Source organism: Monodon monoceros, unplaced genomic scaffold (assembly GCF_005190385.1).
Source record: "Monodon monoceros isolate NGI ecotype Baffin Bay Population unplaced genomic scaffold, NGI_Narwhal_1 Super_Scaffold_4, whole genome shotgun sequence".
NCBI classification, from domain to species: domain Eukaryota; kingdom Metazoa; phylum Chordata; class Mammalia; order Artiodactyla; family Monodontidae; genus Monodon; species Monodon monoceros.
The window spans coordinates 77,385,227-77,403,145 of record NW_021703781.1 but is presented as its reverse complement, the minus strand read 5'-3'; the positions used below and the strand labels follow the sequence as shown (position 1 = coordinate 77,403,145).

The 17,919-nt window shown below is 42.3% G+C and overlaps 1 protein-coding gene across 9 annotated transcripts in view; it reads right to left on the bottom strand.

The window, feature by feature from the left end:
- The window catches only part of DOCK1 (dedicator of cytokinesis 1), a 528,766-nt gene that overhangs the window by 81,402 nt on the left and 429,445 nt on the right, over positions 1 to 17,919 (bottom strand). For all 9 annotated transcript variants that reach the window (XM_029245561.1, XM_029245563.1, XM_029245558.1 and 6 more), the window contains 2 exons: positions 16,658 to 16,716; positions 5,252 to 5,400 (listed from right to left, as the gene is read on the bottom strand). In XM_029245561.1, coding sequence (XP_029101394.1) covers positions 5,252 to 5,400; positions 16,658 to 16,716 — 208 coding nt within the window. The remainder of the gene's footprint in view (positions 1 to 5,251; positions 5,401 to 16,657; positions 16,717 to 17,919) is intronic.

Sequence of the window (17,919 nt, the reverse complement as noted above, 5' to 3'; positions counted from 1 at the left end):
TGCACTTTGCCCTACTCTCTGTTTTTTAAGAAAAGCTTCTCACAAGGTTCTGGAGGTAGGACCATGGTTTTAGACCACCCCGTAGTATTAGAGAGCTCGGGAAATTAGATGCTCTTTGGTTCTGCACCCCCCGTTGGAATTGTCCAATCCAACAGCACTGCAGAACCATGCCCTTCTCTTTAGCATCACTGGAGGGGCTGCGGGGGAGAAAGGCAATGAACTGTGTCTGTGTGGATCACATGGCCAAGAAGAGGGCACTGGCCTGGCAGAGAGCAGCCTGGTTCTCTGACACCTGTGGGGATCCGGGCTCACATGCTGACACCCGAAATGTAACTGATCCCCCCAAATCTATCACTCAGCCTTTAATCCTTGTGCTCAGACACACTAATATTTTGATGTATATTGCATTCCTCTTGCTTAACCACTCTGTAAACTTAATTACACACTTAATTAATCTCTGGCACTCCATATCCCATATTCTAAAATCCCCACATCCTTCTACGTCTAACAAGCGGGCAGCTCAGTGACCTTGAAGCTTTTGTGAAATACTCAGGAGCCTAGAGGTCCCAAGCCCTAGACCTGCAGCAGCCTGGCAGGGGAACTGGCTGCTACACCTGGCAACACCTTGGACAGGTGTAGCTGTGCCCCACTGCTATACAACCCAGACCGAGGATTGACTTTAGGGCTGTATTCACTGACAGTGGACTCCAGGAACAAGTCTGCACAGCAAGTCCTGTTGGTTAGAGATTATGGGAGTCTAGGCATCTCTTTGCTGGAGAGCTTTTCTAATAGGATTCAATGTCATCAGAACTCTGAGTCCAGGGTATTATTTTCCATGACCTCTTGGACCACTTTTGGGTCTGGGGTTCAGTGAAATAAAAGCCTAATTTTGGGGCCATATTTCCCCTCTAATCATCCAAAATGACAGAATCAAGTATTATTTTTTAAATGAAAGCAAAAACAAACCAATCAACAAAATCCTAATGAACTGAAGAATAAACAAGATAAGATATGGGGATGTATGTATATGTACAGCTGATTCACTTTGTTATAAAGCAGAAACTAACACACCATTGTAAAGCAATTCTACTCCAATAAAGATGTTTAAAAAAAAAGAATAAACAAGATAAAATCACCACCAAACTTACTCACATTCATATTACCGTTCAAAATATATTGGCTTTGCCACCAAGTGGCGGAAGCAGTCAGCATCCACTTGGGTTATTCAATTATTTGCTTAAGGTACCAGCCTGGGTGGTGGGAAGAGATTATTCACGGGAACTCAGGAACATTGCAGAACAAAGGCTACTCACATTCTAATATTTTTACAACTAAATAGGAATTTCTGGAAGTTATGCAGCATTTTGCTGACCCTCACGAAGATGACAGAAAATAGCTCCGTGACTGAAAATATTACTTTGCCGTGGAGCCTTTTCCATCCCATTTTCGTGAATGGTCTAAGAGCCCAAATAGTCATCTGCTGCAGTTCTCAGCTGTTCTGTATTTTCCGAAGACATAACAAAGCATTTCCTTAAAAAGGTGCTAGGAGAGAATTTAAAGGCATGCTTTTCCTCTGAAGCAAAACCCAGAGACGCTAAGACTCAGAATGGTACTCGTCTGGGGGCAGGGATCTCAGTGAGATGGGGGAAGCGTTAGTTAAGGCTCATCTTGTGGCTCCATGTCCACTGGATGATGTAAGAGGCCCTAAGACCTCTCCGTGCTAGCTGGGCAGATCCTGAAATCGTCACACATAAGGTCTCTCCTTTGGAAAACAAAACAAAACAAACCCCCCCCCCCGAGATTTCCCAAGGTCCTCAGTTTCAGGCTAACCACGCTGCTCTGGGGTCTCTGGGATTGGGGTAGGGTAGGGTGGGGACGGGGGACAGTACTCTGGGGTCTCTGGGATTGGGGTAGGGTAGGGTGGGGACGGGGGACAGTGGTTGACAGCGAACACACCTGCAGGGACGACGTGAAGGTCGGACGCATGCCAAGGAAAGTGAGAAGAGAATGTATCCACTGGGACTAATGCACTGGAGGGAAGCAGTGGGAGAAGCATCTGAACAGCCTCACTCTGAAAGATACAGCAAGCTCTAAAAAAGCAAGGCTACGCCACATGTTCAAAACACTGAAGTTCTGTAAAAATGAAAAACCTTAATCTTCCCCTAACTCCATTAGGTTTGCACATCTGCTATGTTGCACGTGCAGCTACACACATTCACCAACACCACCGACAAGGAACAGAGGGCGTGCCCTGTGCTTAAGGAGAGCAGCCGCTGGAGGATGAGAGTTGAACCGAGAACAGAAAGGAGTCAGAAAAGATACAGCAAGTCGAGAGACAAATGCTGTGGTCCAGGAGAGCCCTGGGATAGGGGGTGAGGGGAGCAGATGGACACTGGGTATGAGACAGAGGAAGAACCCACAAGTCACTGCAACCCACCATGGAGGCCAAGAGAGCAAGCCGAGGCCAGGCCAGTGGGACTGGACCCGTGAACCAAATGACAAGGAGCCAGGCAGAAATAGGGATGATGGGGAAGCAGCAGAGCCGGGAAGGATGACGTCACGTGGCATCCACGTGGCCTCCCGCGGGAGGCTGAGATAGGTCAGTAGAAAAATTGAGATGTCCCAGCGAAAAGGAAAGTGATCATTTCGCAATTCACCAGAACACATTAATATGGCAGAGAGATTTTTTTTCACACGCTTTCATTTTTCTGCCTTGCCTTCTACCTTCGCGGTGTCCCACCTCCTGTCTGTGAGGGTACAAGCAGATGACAACACAAGGACGAACGGCCGAGGATTCGCCACCAAAAAACTCGAGCAGCTCTTTACACTTAGCCCGAATGTGTTTTCTTTTTCTGTGGACCTTTGTCTTCATGTTCGTGTTTTTATTTACACATGTCCAAGCGAGGCATGTTTTAGGCTAAGAAAGCTGTGGTGGTGGAATTAAATGGGTGTAATTACTTCATGGTACGACTTAAACCATTTGGTTTTCTGGAAAGATGTCTCATGATGTTGGGACAGATTCTGAAGCCACTACTGGGCACACTGTTGAGAATGGAGGCAAAAATGCTGTGACTCTTGTCTGCTTTGGGCCGTTTACTGATAAACCTGAGAACTCTGTGAACTGGAGAAAATGAAGCACATGCACAGAAGACGGTTATAAGACATTTTAAAACTATGGTGAAACAGGAGTGAGACAATGAATGGGAGGATGAGAACAATTCAGAAACCAAACTCTCAATTCCAACGGCCCTTATTTTGACCCAAAGACTCCTTGAAAGAATCACAAATGACATAATGTTTTAAAGGTTTTTGATCCTATATTCCCGGGCTAGTAACATTTATCTATATAGATACATTTTTCTCCTTTACCTGATTCTTTAATTTAATAGCATCTTTCCATAAGGTCCTCCTTTGAGGCTTGATTCATACAAAATTCAAAACATCTGATGCATTTGCAGCCTAGGGAAGAGCATTTTAAATTACAGTTCCTAGTTCTGGTGAGTTGGCAGTGAGACGGGGCCATGATTTCGTGCCGGTGGCAGTAGGGATGGGTCACATCTTGTGGCAATAAGATCAATTGGCAGTAATGTCAAAAGTCACACAAAATATTTTGAATCAGCAATTGCATTTTTGAGACTGTACAACAGGAAAACTTTCAAAAGAAATTCAAGCTACATGCATGATTATGTTCACCACATGTTTATTCATAGTAGTGAATACAACCTAAATGCCCCACTAAAGGGGATGGATCAGAAAGGAAGAGGTCACTCATTCTATGAAATGTTACACCATCCTCGAAATCATGGTAACTACGCTGCAGTCGAGGAAAATGTCCTTGATATATTGACAAACAAGAAGAACAATGTTAACAAAGAGGGGACAGTGTTTACGACATGACACCTCACGTGTACAAAGGCTGACGGTGAACCAGACAGACCAAACCAAGCCAGCTGCTCTTTCAAAATAGTCTAATTTTACAAATAAATAAATGTAAGGAAATCTTCCTCACCCAAAAGGAAGAAAGAAAAGAAGGAAGGAAGGAAGGGTGGGCTTTATGGGTTTGATTCTATATCTTACAACAGCTCTTTCGAATAGATTCTATTTCATACCAATTTTACAGCTCTGAGCTGGAGACATACAGATGGTCAGTGATTTGCTCAAGACCCAGGTGGTTCCTGACTGAGCAGGGCTTTAGGATCTACCCAGACTTCAGCGTCTGAATGCCATGCTTACAGACGGGGCTTCTTTGGGCTTTGTATCTGTCTCTTGTTCTGGGAAATAGTAAAATTGCTCTTCGTGGCTACTAGCTTCATGCAATAATGACAAAGAATGACCAATTAAAGGCTATAAACTATTCAAAGTTTCTGAAACTGGAAAGTACAAAAGTGAGGAAGGAAAACCTACTCTTGAAATATTAGATCTCACTAAATTCATGTTACCTTGATTGACGCAGTTTTGATTTCCATTCACTATAGGAATTTCTCTCTAAATTCCTCAAAAATTTATGTAAAATGCATAGTACATTAACTCCCCTGATTCACTATAATATTTTAACAGAGGTAGTTTTCAATTTAGAGGACCTCCTGTCTCTGGCTTTTTCTCTTGCCTCCTGCAAAGCATCAGTACACAAAGGAGAAATCCATTGTATGTGCACGTGTGTGGGCTTGTGCGTACCCACCCAGGAATCCATAAACACCATACTTATCCAGGGAAGGAGATTTTGTTCCTTTTCACATATCAATTATTCAGATTTTGTTCTTCATGTTGATACAGGATGTTTCTAGCACTTTACATACACTTTCTTTATGGAATTTTCATCAGTTCCATTGCACAGGTAAAAAGACCAAGGCACACACTTAAAATAAAGGCAAAGACTTTACACTTAAAAACAATTAACTCAGTAAGAAGCAGCCAGTCTGACAGAATACAGTAACATCTGATCAAAAGCTCCAGTGCACATACAAAGGAGGGCCAGAGAGAGTTTTACCCAGATTTAATGTGTCAGTAAATCCACTTGAAAGTAAGTAAAAGCTAAAAATGGAGAACAACGTTCTGTGAAGATGAGAGTGAGATCCTCCCTAAGAATGACAGGCTTCTTCCACAAGGAAAGTCTAGGAGTTTTCTCTCTTAAGCTGTAGGGAATTATGTTTTCCATATTCAGCATGTGTAACTGGAGAACCATCTATAAGTCTCAAGGTACTCAGGCTTGTCCCCCTTTTCTCTCCAAGCCACTTACTGCACACGTCCTTACCATCTGGAAGCTTCGGGTGGAATGGAATTCACACTGCATCATGTCAAAGAAGATGGGGATGGTGGCTTTGCGAAGCTCTGTCTCAGGAATCAGTGTCATTTCTAATATTGGGCCGACCATTTCTGGAATGAACTTTATCTTGTGTTGACCTTGAATAAAGAAGTGCATTATTCAGAAATGTTTTAAATAAAGGATTCTGAAATGAGCTTCAACGGACAGAAACAAGACTACACAGATCATTGAGATTTTGAATGCTAGGATCTTGGGAATATGTATCCATTTTTGACCTACAGGCAACAATTTTGAGTGTGCCCAGTCTTTAGTATAAGAAGTGAACTGTATTCCAAATAGTGTAAGTGAAGCTGTTAAAAAAAAATCTACCCAATATAAGGCCTGCAGTCATGACTTGTCTGTTACCGACGACAAATGCCATTTCACAAACAGACAATTACATCACACACATCGGGGCCTGAGCAGCTAACGGGTACCCAATTTTGGAAAGAGCAGGGCTGGGAGACGGGACCCTTGGCATCTCATTTTATGAAAAATGAACAAGAGTTGATAAAGTGAAGAGGTTAGGGCAGGTGGTCTCTTGGGCCCTTTCTGTCTGCAACATCATATGAAAAAGAGTTTACTATTTGGAAACTGTAAATAATGTCGAGGGATCTCTATAACGTTCCGAGTGACTGATCAGAGAAATCAAAACCAGACCTCAGGACGTGAAGCTGTGAAAATAGAAACGATTCTGCCTTTTTTGACTTACTATTTGACTGGATAATGCTTATTAAAATAGCTACTTTATTAATCTTATATCCCACCTATCTTGTCCAGATATGATTTTTAAAGCATAAGATTATAATATTCATTATGATTCACAAGGACAATAGTATATGCTTAAAACTTTTGAGAAAACTTTTCAAAAAGCTGTTTTAAGCACATACTTCTGCCCCTATGATTAATAATGAATATTATAAAATTAGCTAACACTTACTAAGTACAACTACATGACAAGCCTCATAGAAAGAGTCTCACTGAATTCTCAACATAATTTTGTGAGACGGCTACCATTCCTCTCCTCTTTTTAAAAACCAGACCGTACTTTATTTTTTAATAGACTTTATTTTTTAGAGCAAAAGTGAGCAGAAGGTACAGAGATTTCTCCTATACCCCTGCCCCCATTATAACATCCTCCCCCAGAGGGGGTGCCCTTCTGAACTCTGTTTTACAGATGAGGAAACTGTGCATTTCCCCAAACCAGCATGCTGTTCAGTGGGAATGGTAGAGCAGGACTGGAACCCGGTGATGCTGTGATTCTGAAGCATCAGGTGTGTCCCCCGTGCCCGGCCTGCCGGTCACGAGATCTTTCCAGGACACTAGGCCTCTCCATCTCGTGGTAATAGAAACGATGCTGGCTGTCCACACCACTCCCTTCTCCGTGTGCTGTCGTCATAACCCAGATGCAGAGGAGAGTGGCCTGTCATTTCATCTAGCATTACTGGGGTATCACACTTCTAAACTGGGTGCCCCAGAAAGTAGAGACAGGATTCTTACAGGCTCCAAACCTTTTTATTTTTTTCTTTTCTATTTCAATTATTTTGTTGGAAATCTTGGTATCACACCTCTTGAGGCCTCTGCCTTCGACTCAGACACCGCTAACTCAAAATCTCCGTTTTTTCGTTTTTGGCTACCATTGTGCCTCACACCAGCAGTGGCCTCCACACCCTGCTATGTCTAAATTCCTGAGGGCTGGGAGTGATGTGGGTGAACTTCCAGAGAACTTGAAGGGATAAAAGGCTGCCAGAGGGAAGGAGCTGCTGGAAAACTCATTTCTGAAAAAAGGGGGGCGTTGACCTTATGTAAGGTGATATGATTAAATTTAGAGGCAGGTCCCATCACGGAAGTGGTCTTTTATAATTCCTGCCTTCTTATCTTTAATTTCAGAAATCCTGATTTATTTTCATTTCACCCCATTACAATTTATATCTTTTTGTTTCCAACATATAATAGAAGAATGCACAAGAATTAAATGCTTGAATGAGTTATTTGTGACATTTTGTTATTAGCACTCGTAATTTATCCAGAGTTAATCAATGTTACTAACATTTTTACACAATCTGGAAATACAATGGATACACTAAATAATTTCATTTTCTTTATAACTCAGCTAATGCAGATTTCTGTAAAGAGAACCATTAAACAAATTTGGCTATTATAAATAAAGACCCTTAACAAAATACATAATCCTCGTAAGTGGTCTAAATTAAAGTATTCAGAAATTTGTATTGGGTGGACACATACATAAAATGCAACATTCAACAAGGAATCTGAATGTAATTAAAATCTTATTAACCTTTACTAAATAATACTTTGACTAAGGCCCTAATATAACACGATTCTCATCGCTTCCCCAAATGCTTAATGTTTCTGAAGAGCATGTAAGTGATGCAAAGCATTCTCTTAAAAATGCTATTATATCCAGTCTCTCAGGTGACACTTTTCTTGTATTATGCCTAAAAAATGTCAAAGCCAATGTTTCAGAAAACAGAGGCTGGTGACAGAGTTCTTCATCAACCACAACTGCAGCGTCACGGAGGGCTCTGCCTCTCACTGACAGCCTTTATTGTTCCAGGCTGGGAGGATTGCATAAGAGAGAAACAAGTGGTTGCGAATGCAGGGATTGGAAAAATATGTTCCAAAAACGAAGGTCTCCTCAGTTTTGATTATTACCCCTCCCATTAACACAGGACACATTGGCTGGGGGCCAGCACTGAACTTCAGCCACAGTGATATCCCCAGGGTTTAACCTCGGAGAACCAATGGTCCTCAAGGTAAGTAAGCGTCGGACACAATTCTCCAGTTTTCATCTTTTTTATTTCTTTCTTTCTTTCTTTTTTTTTGGCATTTGCATTATGGATTTCCCCTGGAGCATCTGTTGTTCAAATTTAATGATGAACTCAGGTTTGGAATCAAAGGGAATCAAGGTGACTCCTGAAATGCAGGCTTCAAGAAAAAGAGGATTTACTTTCTTTTTTTCCTTTTGAGACAAAGGAAGAACAAACTAATTATCGGATCACAATGGGAATCGACGGATCACTCTGGTCACCTTGGCCAAACTCCTGGTTACCACTCCTCAATCCTTAAAAACCCACCGACAGTCTTCTTCTAGTGACAAAACACGGAGCTTCTTCCCTGGGAACCAGACTGCGCTGTCTCAGGGAAGTTGGCTTCTCCCCCATCAACAGCCTCCCCCTGGGTGCCTGGATGATCTCTTGACAATCATGAGTGTTCAGAAATCCGGGACCTTAAACATCGTCTAATCCCAGGAAAATCTCCATATACACAAGAGTAGACAGAGCAAAAATTTCCATCACCCAGTCAAACGGATTAGGCCCCACTGTATGTGGGTTTTAATGAAAAGCACACAATTTTTTCCAAGTCTCCAAAAATACCCATGAAGGGAATCCCTGCGTGACAAATGTCCCAGACGGAACCTGGGAGATAAAGATCTTCCTGCGAGCACATTTGTTCTGGACAGACTGGAGAGACTGCGGGCTCCGGGGTGCTGTATGTAACAAACAAAATGTAAATCGAGGTGAGGAAGGCAAAAGAGAGCTCAGGTGCTCTGCAGGCTGCCGCACCGAGTGCGCTTTGATAAATAACTGAAGAGCTGAGTAAATAAGCACATCTGCCCCCCCACCGCCCCCCGCCTTTTTTGGGAGAGAGTCTGCCTTTGATTTCTCCTTTCACACTCAAAATATGACAGGTTTGGGAGGAAAAAAAAAACCCCATGCTGCTGTGTCCCATGGGGCAGCACTGTGTCTGCACTTGCATTAAACTGAGCAACACAGACCCCGGATCCTTGTTCCAGTGCTGTGCAAGGAGGTGGGTTCTGGGCCGCTCACACCACACGTATGACTGGGAAGACTCAGAAGGAGACGGTCTCACGGCACATTCGGCTCAGGGCCTGATCCAGTGACAGGTGACTAATTGTAAGAGGGTAAATATATCTGACGTCTATTTTTATTTTCTTGGTGGAGACTGCCAATATGATCTCAAACCTGAGCCCATTTGAAAATAATGGTTTTTTTTTTGTTTAAAAGCTGTGTAGAAAATAGGTTGTGTCCACCTTAGGAAACTGAGATGTGCTCTCGTTAATTTCTAGAGTAGCACCCTCAGCAATGACGCTGGAGGGCAGGATCCAACACCTGAGATTCAGAGCAGCAAAGAAAGGGCCAGGTGGCCGGAGGTGACCCCACGGAGCTAGCCTTAGCCATTCTGAGGGGAAGCTGGGCCAGATCTTGGGAGCAGCCGACATGTTTATTGGTTTTTTTTAACTTTCAAACATAATTTAATTATTTTGTAAGCAAGGAACCCAATCACGTGGGTTAATGATTATTTCTTGCTGTTACCAAATCCCTGCCCTTCACTGACCACAGTCACAGTTTACATTTGACCTCCTGGCCGCTTCTCATGCCAGAGTCAGAGGTCCTGGTAGAAAGCTGCCAAACACAGACCTGCTGCATTCATCACTGTATTCCAATCAGCAACGGGCAGGGATGAGACAGGACATTTGCTCTCTTAACTGTATCCTTTATGTTGCAAACCAAAAGTCTCTGTCACTTGACTCAGACTATTTAGAACGTAATGACATGATGTCGAGAGAACCAACCATTCGACCACTGGAGGCTTCACGAGGGCCCAGAGGTGGCTTCACAGAGAAGCTCATGCTTCCCTGGGCCCATCCCACTGTCTTCCATTGAAATCGTAGACACGGAGCAAATGAGGAGGAATCAGTTTCAAACTGTGCTCGATCTCAGGGATTCCAGAGATGACTTTGAAAACACTTTGAAGAAAAAAGAAAAGAAAGAAAAGAAAACCCGAGTGTCTGGAGCACCCATGTGTCAGGCCAGCCTGGGCTTGGGCTCGCTTTTGGAGGTTCCCTCTGAGCCAGGAAGTGGCCCTTCAGTTGAAGGTCAGAGAGGAGGGGAGGGTCCCGGGTGAGCTGAGCTGAGACAGCAGCTACTAATCAAACAAGAAGGACGCCTTTTAGTGTGTTAAAAGCCAGTGTGAATATCTACCAGGGTGGCTCTCTCTACTTATCCTAAATGATGAGAAAAATACTACCAAGGCGTTTTGGAATGAAGCACTTGAAAACACACCTAAAAGGGTCCTTTTAGGAGAAATAGACTAGCTCACAGTTTGTACTTTAGAGGTGACACTGAACAATTCAGAAGGTGTTGTCACTCTCTCTGGAAGGGCCGGGGTGAAAGATGACCGCAGAGGGCCCTCATGCAGAGGTATATCAGGTCCCCGCTGAAAAGCCTGGCCACAGTGTGTGCAGCCCATCACTCACTGGACTCCGGCACCTAGAAGAGCCCTGGGCTCCCACTTGTCCAGCCGAGAATGACTCCCTCCATGCCATTTCTCTGAACGTTCCTGCCCGCCCTCACCTGCCCCTCCCTCGGAATGGGGCTACAGACAGAACCTTCCTGGCAGGAGTCCCACAGTGTCTGACCTGCCAGGAAACATGAGAGATGAACCTGTCAGGGTAGGATCAATTAAAATGAATCATGAACAGTTCTAGGAGCCTTAGCATTTCACTACCGAGATCACCATATATATATAAAAAGCATTACTGAGCACCATATATACAGAAAGCATTATTGAGCGCCATATATACAGAAAGCATTATTGAGCGCCATATATACAGAAAGCATTATTGAGCGCCATATATACAGAAAGCATTATTGAGCGCCATATATACAGAAAGCATTACTGAGCACCATATATACAGAAAGCATTATTGAGCACCATATATATAGAAAGCATTATTGAGCACCATACATATAGAAAGCATTATTGAGCACCATATATATAGAAAGCATTATTGAGCACCATACATATAGAAAGCATTATTGAGCACCATATATATAAAAAGCATTATTGAGCTTCAGAGTTAGAAGGCTCTTGAAAACTTCCGTCCAGCCTCTGCATCTTACAGCCTAGAAAGCTGAGTGAGGGAAGCCCAGACCGACTGCGTCACGCAGCCTGGCAGGAAGTTCCACTCAAGTGGAACTCATATCCAGTCTCTTCCCTCGGAGACCAGGGTGCCTGCTCTCTCCCCAGGGAAGGCAGGAAGACCAAGGACGGGACAGTGCCAGGAAGGTTCTGTGTTGGAGATGCAGCCAGGCACTCTGACACCGAGAGCCAGTACTTTGATGCTGGAATTTCAGCTGCTGCAGCAAAGTCCCAGTGGAGAGTTTCCTTAAGGGGTCCCCAGTTGACTCCAAGATTGATGCCCAGCAGGTGGGGGAGTGGATTCTCCTCCCAGTGAGAGCACAGGCAGAGAAGTCATCCCCACCAGCTCCTTCTCTCCACCTGGGAGCTCTCGCACTGGATTTTTATCCTGGAGAACCCAGCAGGCGCCTCATGTTAAACCAAGCTTCTTAATTTCCATGTTCTTAGTATTATCCACAGAGTATCGATTTCCCCCCCAAAGAGTTGTACATTTATTTTTCTGGATGAAGACCCATTTGAAAAAGACTCCATCCTTCATATAAACGGAAAGACAAAGAATATTTGGAAATTCTCCTAACATTCCCTAGAGATGTGACAGAGCCTTCCTTCACACACTTCTGCTGACCTCCGGGCACTCAAGAAGGATTAGGAGTCAAAGGCCTCTGAGGAAACCTGGCTTCAGTTGAAAAGAAGCCTCTGTGAACGTGCTGACCGCTAAGCCAAGTAGCAGGGCTGGCCCTCAAAACCCTGGCCCTGTCTGCTCAAAGGGCCATCAGGAAGGCGGTGGAGCCCAATGCCACGGCCTTCATCGAAAACCGTGTTTAGTTTTGTCACCTCGTTTCGTTCTGCCCAAGGAATGTAGATACATCAGGGCACCTTTCCAACCACGAAGAAAGCTATTCCAGAAGCACACAGATTGGGATACAGCTAAGGCGCCCCAGCTCTGGTGGAACAAACAAGACCCTGATGCAGTGGGGTGACTAGAGAGCAAGGTGGGCAGTGGCCTGCCTCCTTCTAGAGAAGAAAAGTCACTGGGGGATGGGGAGAGTGGGAGCCCTCCCCACAACAAACCAAGGTAGGATTTGTGTGCCAATCTGAGAGAAGGAAGGAGAGCCTGGGCAATTCAGAGGCAGAAGCTTGCACAGGACCAGGAGTGGTGCTGAAGAAAGATGCCCGGGGCACCTCAGCACAAAACCAGCTGAGGACAGGTGCCAGGAAGAGCTTCATCTCAACTAGGAGAGGCCAGGTTCACAGAGGACACATAAAGGTGGTGAGGAGACACCAAATTATAATCAGTTGTTTATTCCTTTATAAGGAACATAACCAACAGAATGACATGTCATAGTGGCTAACATTTTAATAGAAAATTCCTTGTTATATTAATTAATTCACTTATAAATAAAATTGAATTAATTTCTTATCATTTTTACTTTTTTCTTGCTTATTGTAAGAATAAACGTAAGATGAGATCTACCTTCTTACATCTTTACATGTACAATACAGGATCATTAACTTGAGGCACCACGTGTATAGCAGATCTCTAAAATGTATGCATCTTGCAAAACTTCAACGTTTCATCCTTTGACCAACACCTCCCCACTGCTCCCTCGGCACACCCCTGCCCCTGGCAACCACCATTCTGCTCTCTGCTCTAATGAGTTTGACTCCTTCAGAGATCTCATATGTGAGGATTCATGCAGTAACTGTCCATCTGCGACTGGCTTAGTTCACATCCAACAGTGGTCTTCAGGGTCTTCCATTTTTTTTTCATACGATGGGATTTCTTTTATTTTAAGGCTGAATAATATTTCATTGTACATATATATACCACATTTTCTTTACCCAGTCATCTGTCGATGGGCATTTAGGTTGTTTCCATATCTCTGTTATTGTGAATAATGCTGCAACGAACATGGGAGTGCAGATACCCAGATTCTGATTTTAATTTGTTAGAATACATAACCTGGAGTGAGAATGCTGGATCATAGGGTAGTTCTATTTTTATTTTATTGAGGAACCTCCATACGCATCATTTTACATTCCCACCAGCTGTGTACATGAGTTCAAATTTCTCTACATCCTTGCAAACCCATGATTATCTTTTATTTATTTTCTTCGTAACAGCCATCCTAACAGGTGTGAGGCAATAGCTCACTGTGGTTTTGATTTGCATTTCTCTGATGATTAGTGATGTTAAACAACTTTTCATGTACTTACTGGCCATTTGTCTGTCTTCTTTGAAGAAATGTCTATTCAAGTCCTTTGACCACTTTTTAATTGGTTTATTTGTTTTTTTGCTATAGAATTGTAGGAGTTCCTTATATATTCTGGATATTAATCCCTCATCCGACATGGGGTTTGCAAATATATTCTCCCATTACTTTTCATTTTATTGTTTCCTTCCTTTGTTGTGCAAAAGCTTTTTAGTTTGATGTAGTCTACTTGTCTTTTTGGTGCCATTTCCAAGAAATCATTGCCCAGGTCAAGGTCAAAAAGCTTTTCTCCTATGGTTTCTTCTAGGAATTTTATGGTTTCAGGTCTTACATTTAAGTCTTTAGTGTGTTATGAGTTGCTTTTTGTGTATGGCTTAAGAGTCCAATTTCATTCTTTTGCAGGTGGATATCCAGTATTAACAACACTATTTGTTGTTCACAAACCACTTGTTAAAGTCACTTTCCTTTCTTCACTGTGTATTCTTGGTTTCCTGTCAAAGATCAGTTGACTGCATATGTGTGGGCTTATTTCTGAGCTCTCTCTTCTGTTTCATTGGTCTATATGTCTGTCTTTATGCCAGTACCACACTGTTTTGATTTCTATAGCTTTGTAACTTATTTTGAAACCAGGAGGTATAATGCCTCCATCTTTGTTCTTCTTTCTCAGGATTGCTTTGGATATTCAGGGTCTTTTGTGTTTCCACATGATTTTTAGAATTGATTTTTTCAATGTCTGTAAAACATTCCACTGGAATTTTGAAAGCGATAACAATATCAAGTCTTCCAATCCATGAACATGAGATGTCTTTACATTTATTTGTGTCTCTTTAAATTTCTGACATCAGTGTTTTGTAATTTTCAGTGTATAAGTCTTTCACCTCCTTGGTTAAGTTTATTCCTAAATATTTTATTCATTTTTATGCTACTGAAAATGGGATTGTTTTCTTAATTTCTTTTACAGGTAGTGCGTATAGAAATGCAACTTTTTTTTTTCTATGTTGATTTTGTATCCTGCAACTTTTCTGAATTTGTTTGTTAGTTCTAACACTTTTTTGGAGGAGTCTTTAGGGTTCTCTACATATAAGATCATGTCATCTGCAAAGAGAGGTAATTTTACTTCTTCCTTTCTGATCTGGATGCCTTTTATTGCTTTTTCTTACTTAATCGGTCTGTCCAGACTTCCAGTACTATGTTGAATAGGAGGGGTGAGAGTGAGCATCCTGTCTTGTTTCCAATCTTAGAGAAAAACTATCAGTTTTTTACCACTGAGTATGATATTAGTTGACAATATATGCCCTTAACTATGTTAAGTTACATTCCTTCTATACCTAGTTTGTGGAGTTTTTATCATGAAAGGGTTTTGAATTTTGTCCAATGGTTTTTCTATATCTATTGAGATAATCTTATTATCCTTCATTCAATTAATGTAGTCTATCACTTTTATTAATTTGCATATGCTGAATCATCTTTGCATCCCAGAGATAAATCCCACTTGTTCCTGGCGTATGACCCTTTTAATGTGCTGTTGAATTCAGTTTGCTAGTATTTGGTTGAGGATTTTTGCATCTGTGTTCATCAGAGATGGTGGCCTATAGATTTCTTTCTTTTTTTTTTTTTTGGTAGTGTGTTTGACTTTGGCATCATGGTAATGCTCATGTCATTAAATGAGTTTAGAAGTGTTGCCTGCTCTTCAGTGTTTTAGAAAAGTGTGAAAAGGATTGACATTAATTCTTCTTTAAATGTTGGGTAGTATTCACCAGTGCAGGCATCTTGTCCTGGACTTTTGTTTGTTGTAATATGATTCAATCTCTTTACTCATTATTGGTCTGTTCAGACTTTCTATTTATTCATAATTCAGTCTCAGTAGGTTGTATGTTTCTAGGAATGTATCTATTTCTTCTAGGTTGCTGGCACGTTAAGTGTTCACAGTAGTCTCTTATGATCCTTTTTATTTCTATGGCATCAGTTGTAATGTTTCCTCTTTCATTTATGATTTTATTTTTTTGAGTCTCCTCTCCTTTTTTCTCAGTAATTGAGCTAAAGGTTTGTCAATTTTGTTTATCTTTTCAAAAACCCAACTCTTAATTTTATTGACGTTTTCTATCCTCTATTTTGTTTATTTCTTCTCTAATCCTTATTATTTCCTTCCTTTTGCCGACTTTAGGCTTAGGCCTAGTTTTCTTTTTTGGTTGTTGTTGTTCCTTGAGCTGTAAAGCTGGGTTGTTTATTTGAGATCTTTCTTCACCAGTAAGCCAACACTATAGATCAATGGACCTAACAGACATATACAAAACATTTCCCCTAACGGCAGCAGAAAACACATTTCTCTCAAGTGCACAAGGAACATTCTCCAGGATATGTCACACATTAGGTCACAAAACAATTGTTAACGAATTTAAGAAAATTGAAATCATACCAAGTATCCTTTCCTACCATGATAGAATAAAGCTAGAAATGAATAACAGAAGGAAAATTGGAAAATTCACAAATACTTGAAAGTTTAAAACTGCACTCCTGAACAATCAATGGGTCAAAGAGGAAATCAAAGAGGAAATCAAAAATTATCTTGAGACAAATGAAAAATGAAAAGACAACATACCAAAACTTTGCGATGCAGCAAAAGCCATACTAAGAGGGAAGTTTATAGTGATAAATGCCTATGTTAATTTCTTATCTTAAACGCACATGTCCCTTATTGTTTTGATTGTACAAGTACTCAGCCTACCACCACCTGGTGGCAGTATACCTAAATACAGGGTCTAGTTTTGAGTTGGAGAATAAACCCTTTGGAAGGTAGATTATGTGAAACTGAATACAATAAGTGAGGGACTATATAACAGTAGGATGAGCTACATGCTTTGATTCATGAGAAACGGAGAGAATGGTAGTTCTGCCCAGGAGCAAGAGTTCCAAGGCAGAGCTCTGCTCACCTGACACAAGAGGGCGCTCTCTTGACTTTTCTGTTTTCTCCACCAATCAGATTTCCTTCCCTTTACTTTGGTCTCCCGTCTCTCATTCACTGAAAGCACTTACTGCAAAGGTAGCAATTGCTCTCGGAAGGACAGAAGCTGTTCAGGTTTTTAAGATGCCCCAAAGCTGACAAACAGGGCCAGTGGCATCGCCCACCACCGAGTCATGATGTTCACCGTGATGCCCTGAAGTCCCAGTTACTCACCAAGGTTGTACCACATGTCCCTGATTTCGAAGCCAATCTGTCTCCTCATATCTCCGTACCTGAAAACCAGGGACAGGAAAAACGCTGAGTCACTCTATGGAGCATTTGAAAATCAGACTTGGATTATTTTTAAGTGCAATGAAACTCTCCCATCCCTGAGACAAATAAAGAGAGTGTCAAGCATCAACTTCTTTTGCCACCAAAAGGAACTGAAGGAGGAGGAATCCAGCTAGGGATCTCATTTTCCCATCACCACAGATTACATAAGATCCTCCCCTCTGTGGAAACATGGGGGAGGTGGTGGAGAGAAATGAAAGTATTTTCCTTTCTTCAGTCTCTAATGGCAGGAGAAAGAGAACCCGGCTCCTTGGCTTGAGGGGGAGTTTGTTTTCCACGCATGTTATAAGCATCCAGGAACCAGACACCAAATGACATCCTACAGCCCGGCACACAATAAGCAGTTCTCACATGTTAAATAAGCCCTGGAGTCTTAGACAATCAGAGCAGGGAAGGCCTCTTCCATACAGCTCCCAGCTCCTGGCTCTTTCTTTATCATTTTCAATGTAAGGAAGGGCTTAACACCAAAAGATGTCAACAAACATTCCCCTGTTTTTACGTACCAGCAAAAATAAATGCTAATTTTCTTCCCAGTGGGTCAGCGTCGGGGGGGGGGGGTGTTTCATGAGTAAACAGAATTTGATGTTTCAGAAGATAAACCTTTATTAGTTTGTGAGCAATTTAACATTTTCCTTTATTGCCTAAGGAAAAGGCTGATTCTATTACAAATAATAATTTGCAAAATTATCCTACAGTGTCACAGTGTAGCAGCTGTGTCGTGGCGCCTGCTCTGTGCGTCCTTATGTCAGCTCATGTGGGAAGAAAAGCTCTGATTACAGATGACCAACTTGTGCCTCCACAGGTAGAGATCCGGCTGGTAAATCAACAGCCCCAGCTGGCTGCTACCCTTTATCAAAGTCTCGGGTACCCTAAGCACCCGTCTGTCACTTACAGCAGGAAAGGACAGCAGACCCTGCGAGAAGCTCAACCAGGAAAGATGAACACACCCAGCAGCTCCTCTTTGGAGAATTCAACCTTGGGAGCATCACAGCCGGACAGATGCCAGGGCATTCACTGTACCCGTGGAGAAACTGAAGTGAGAGGGCAGTGTTGTACCCCTTCCTCCGAGGACAAGCTGGTCCTCTGAGGTGAATGTATTACCTTCCAGTCCAGCCTGACACCAGGTGAGCGCTGGTGCAGGTAAA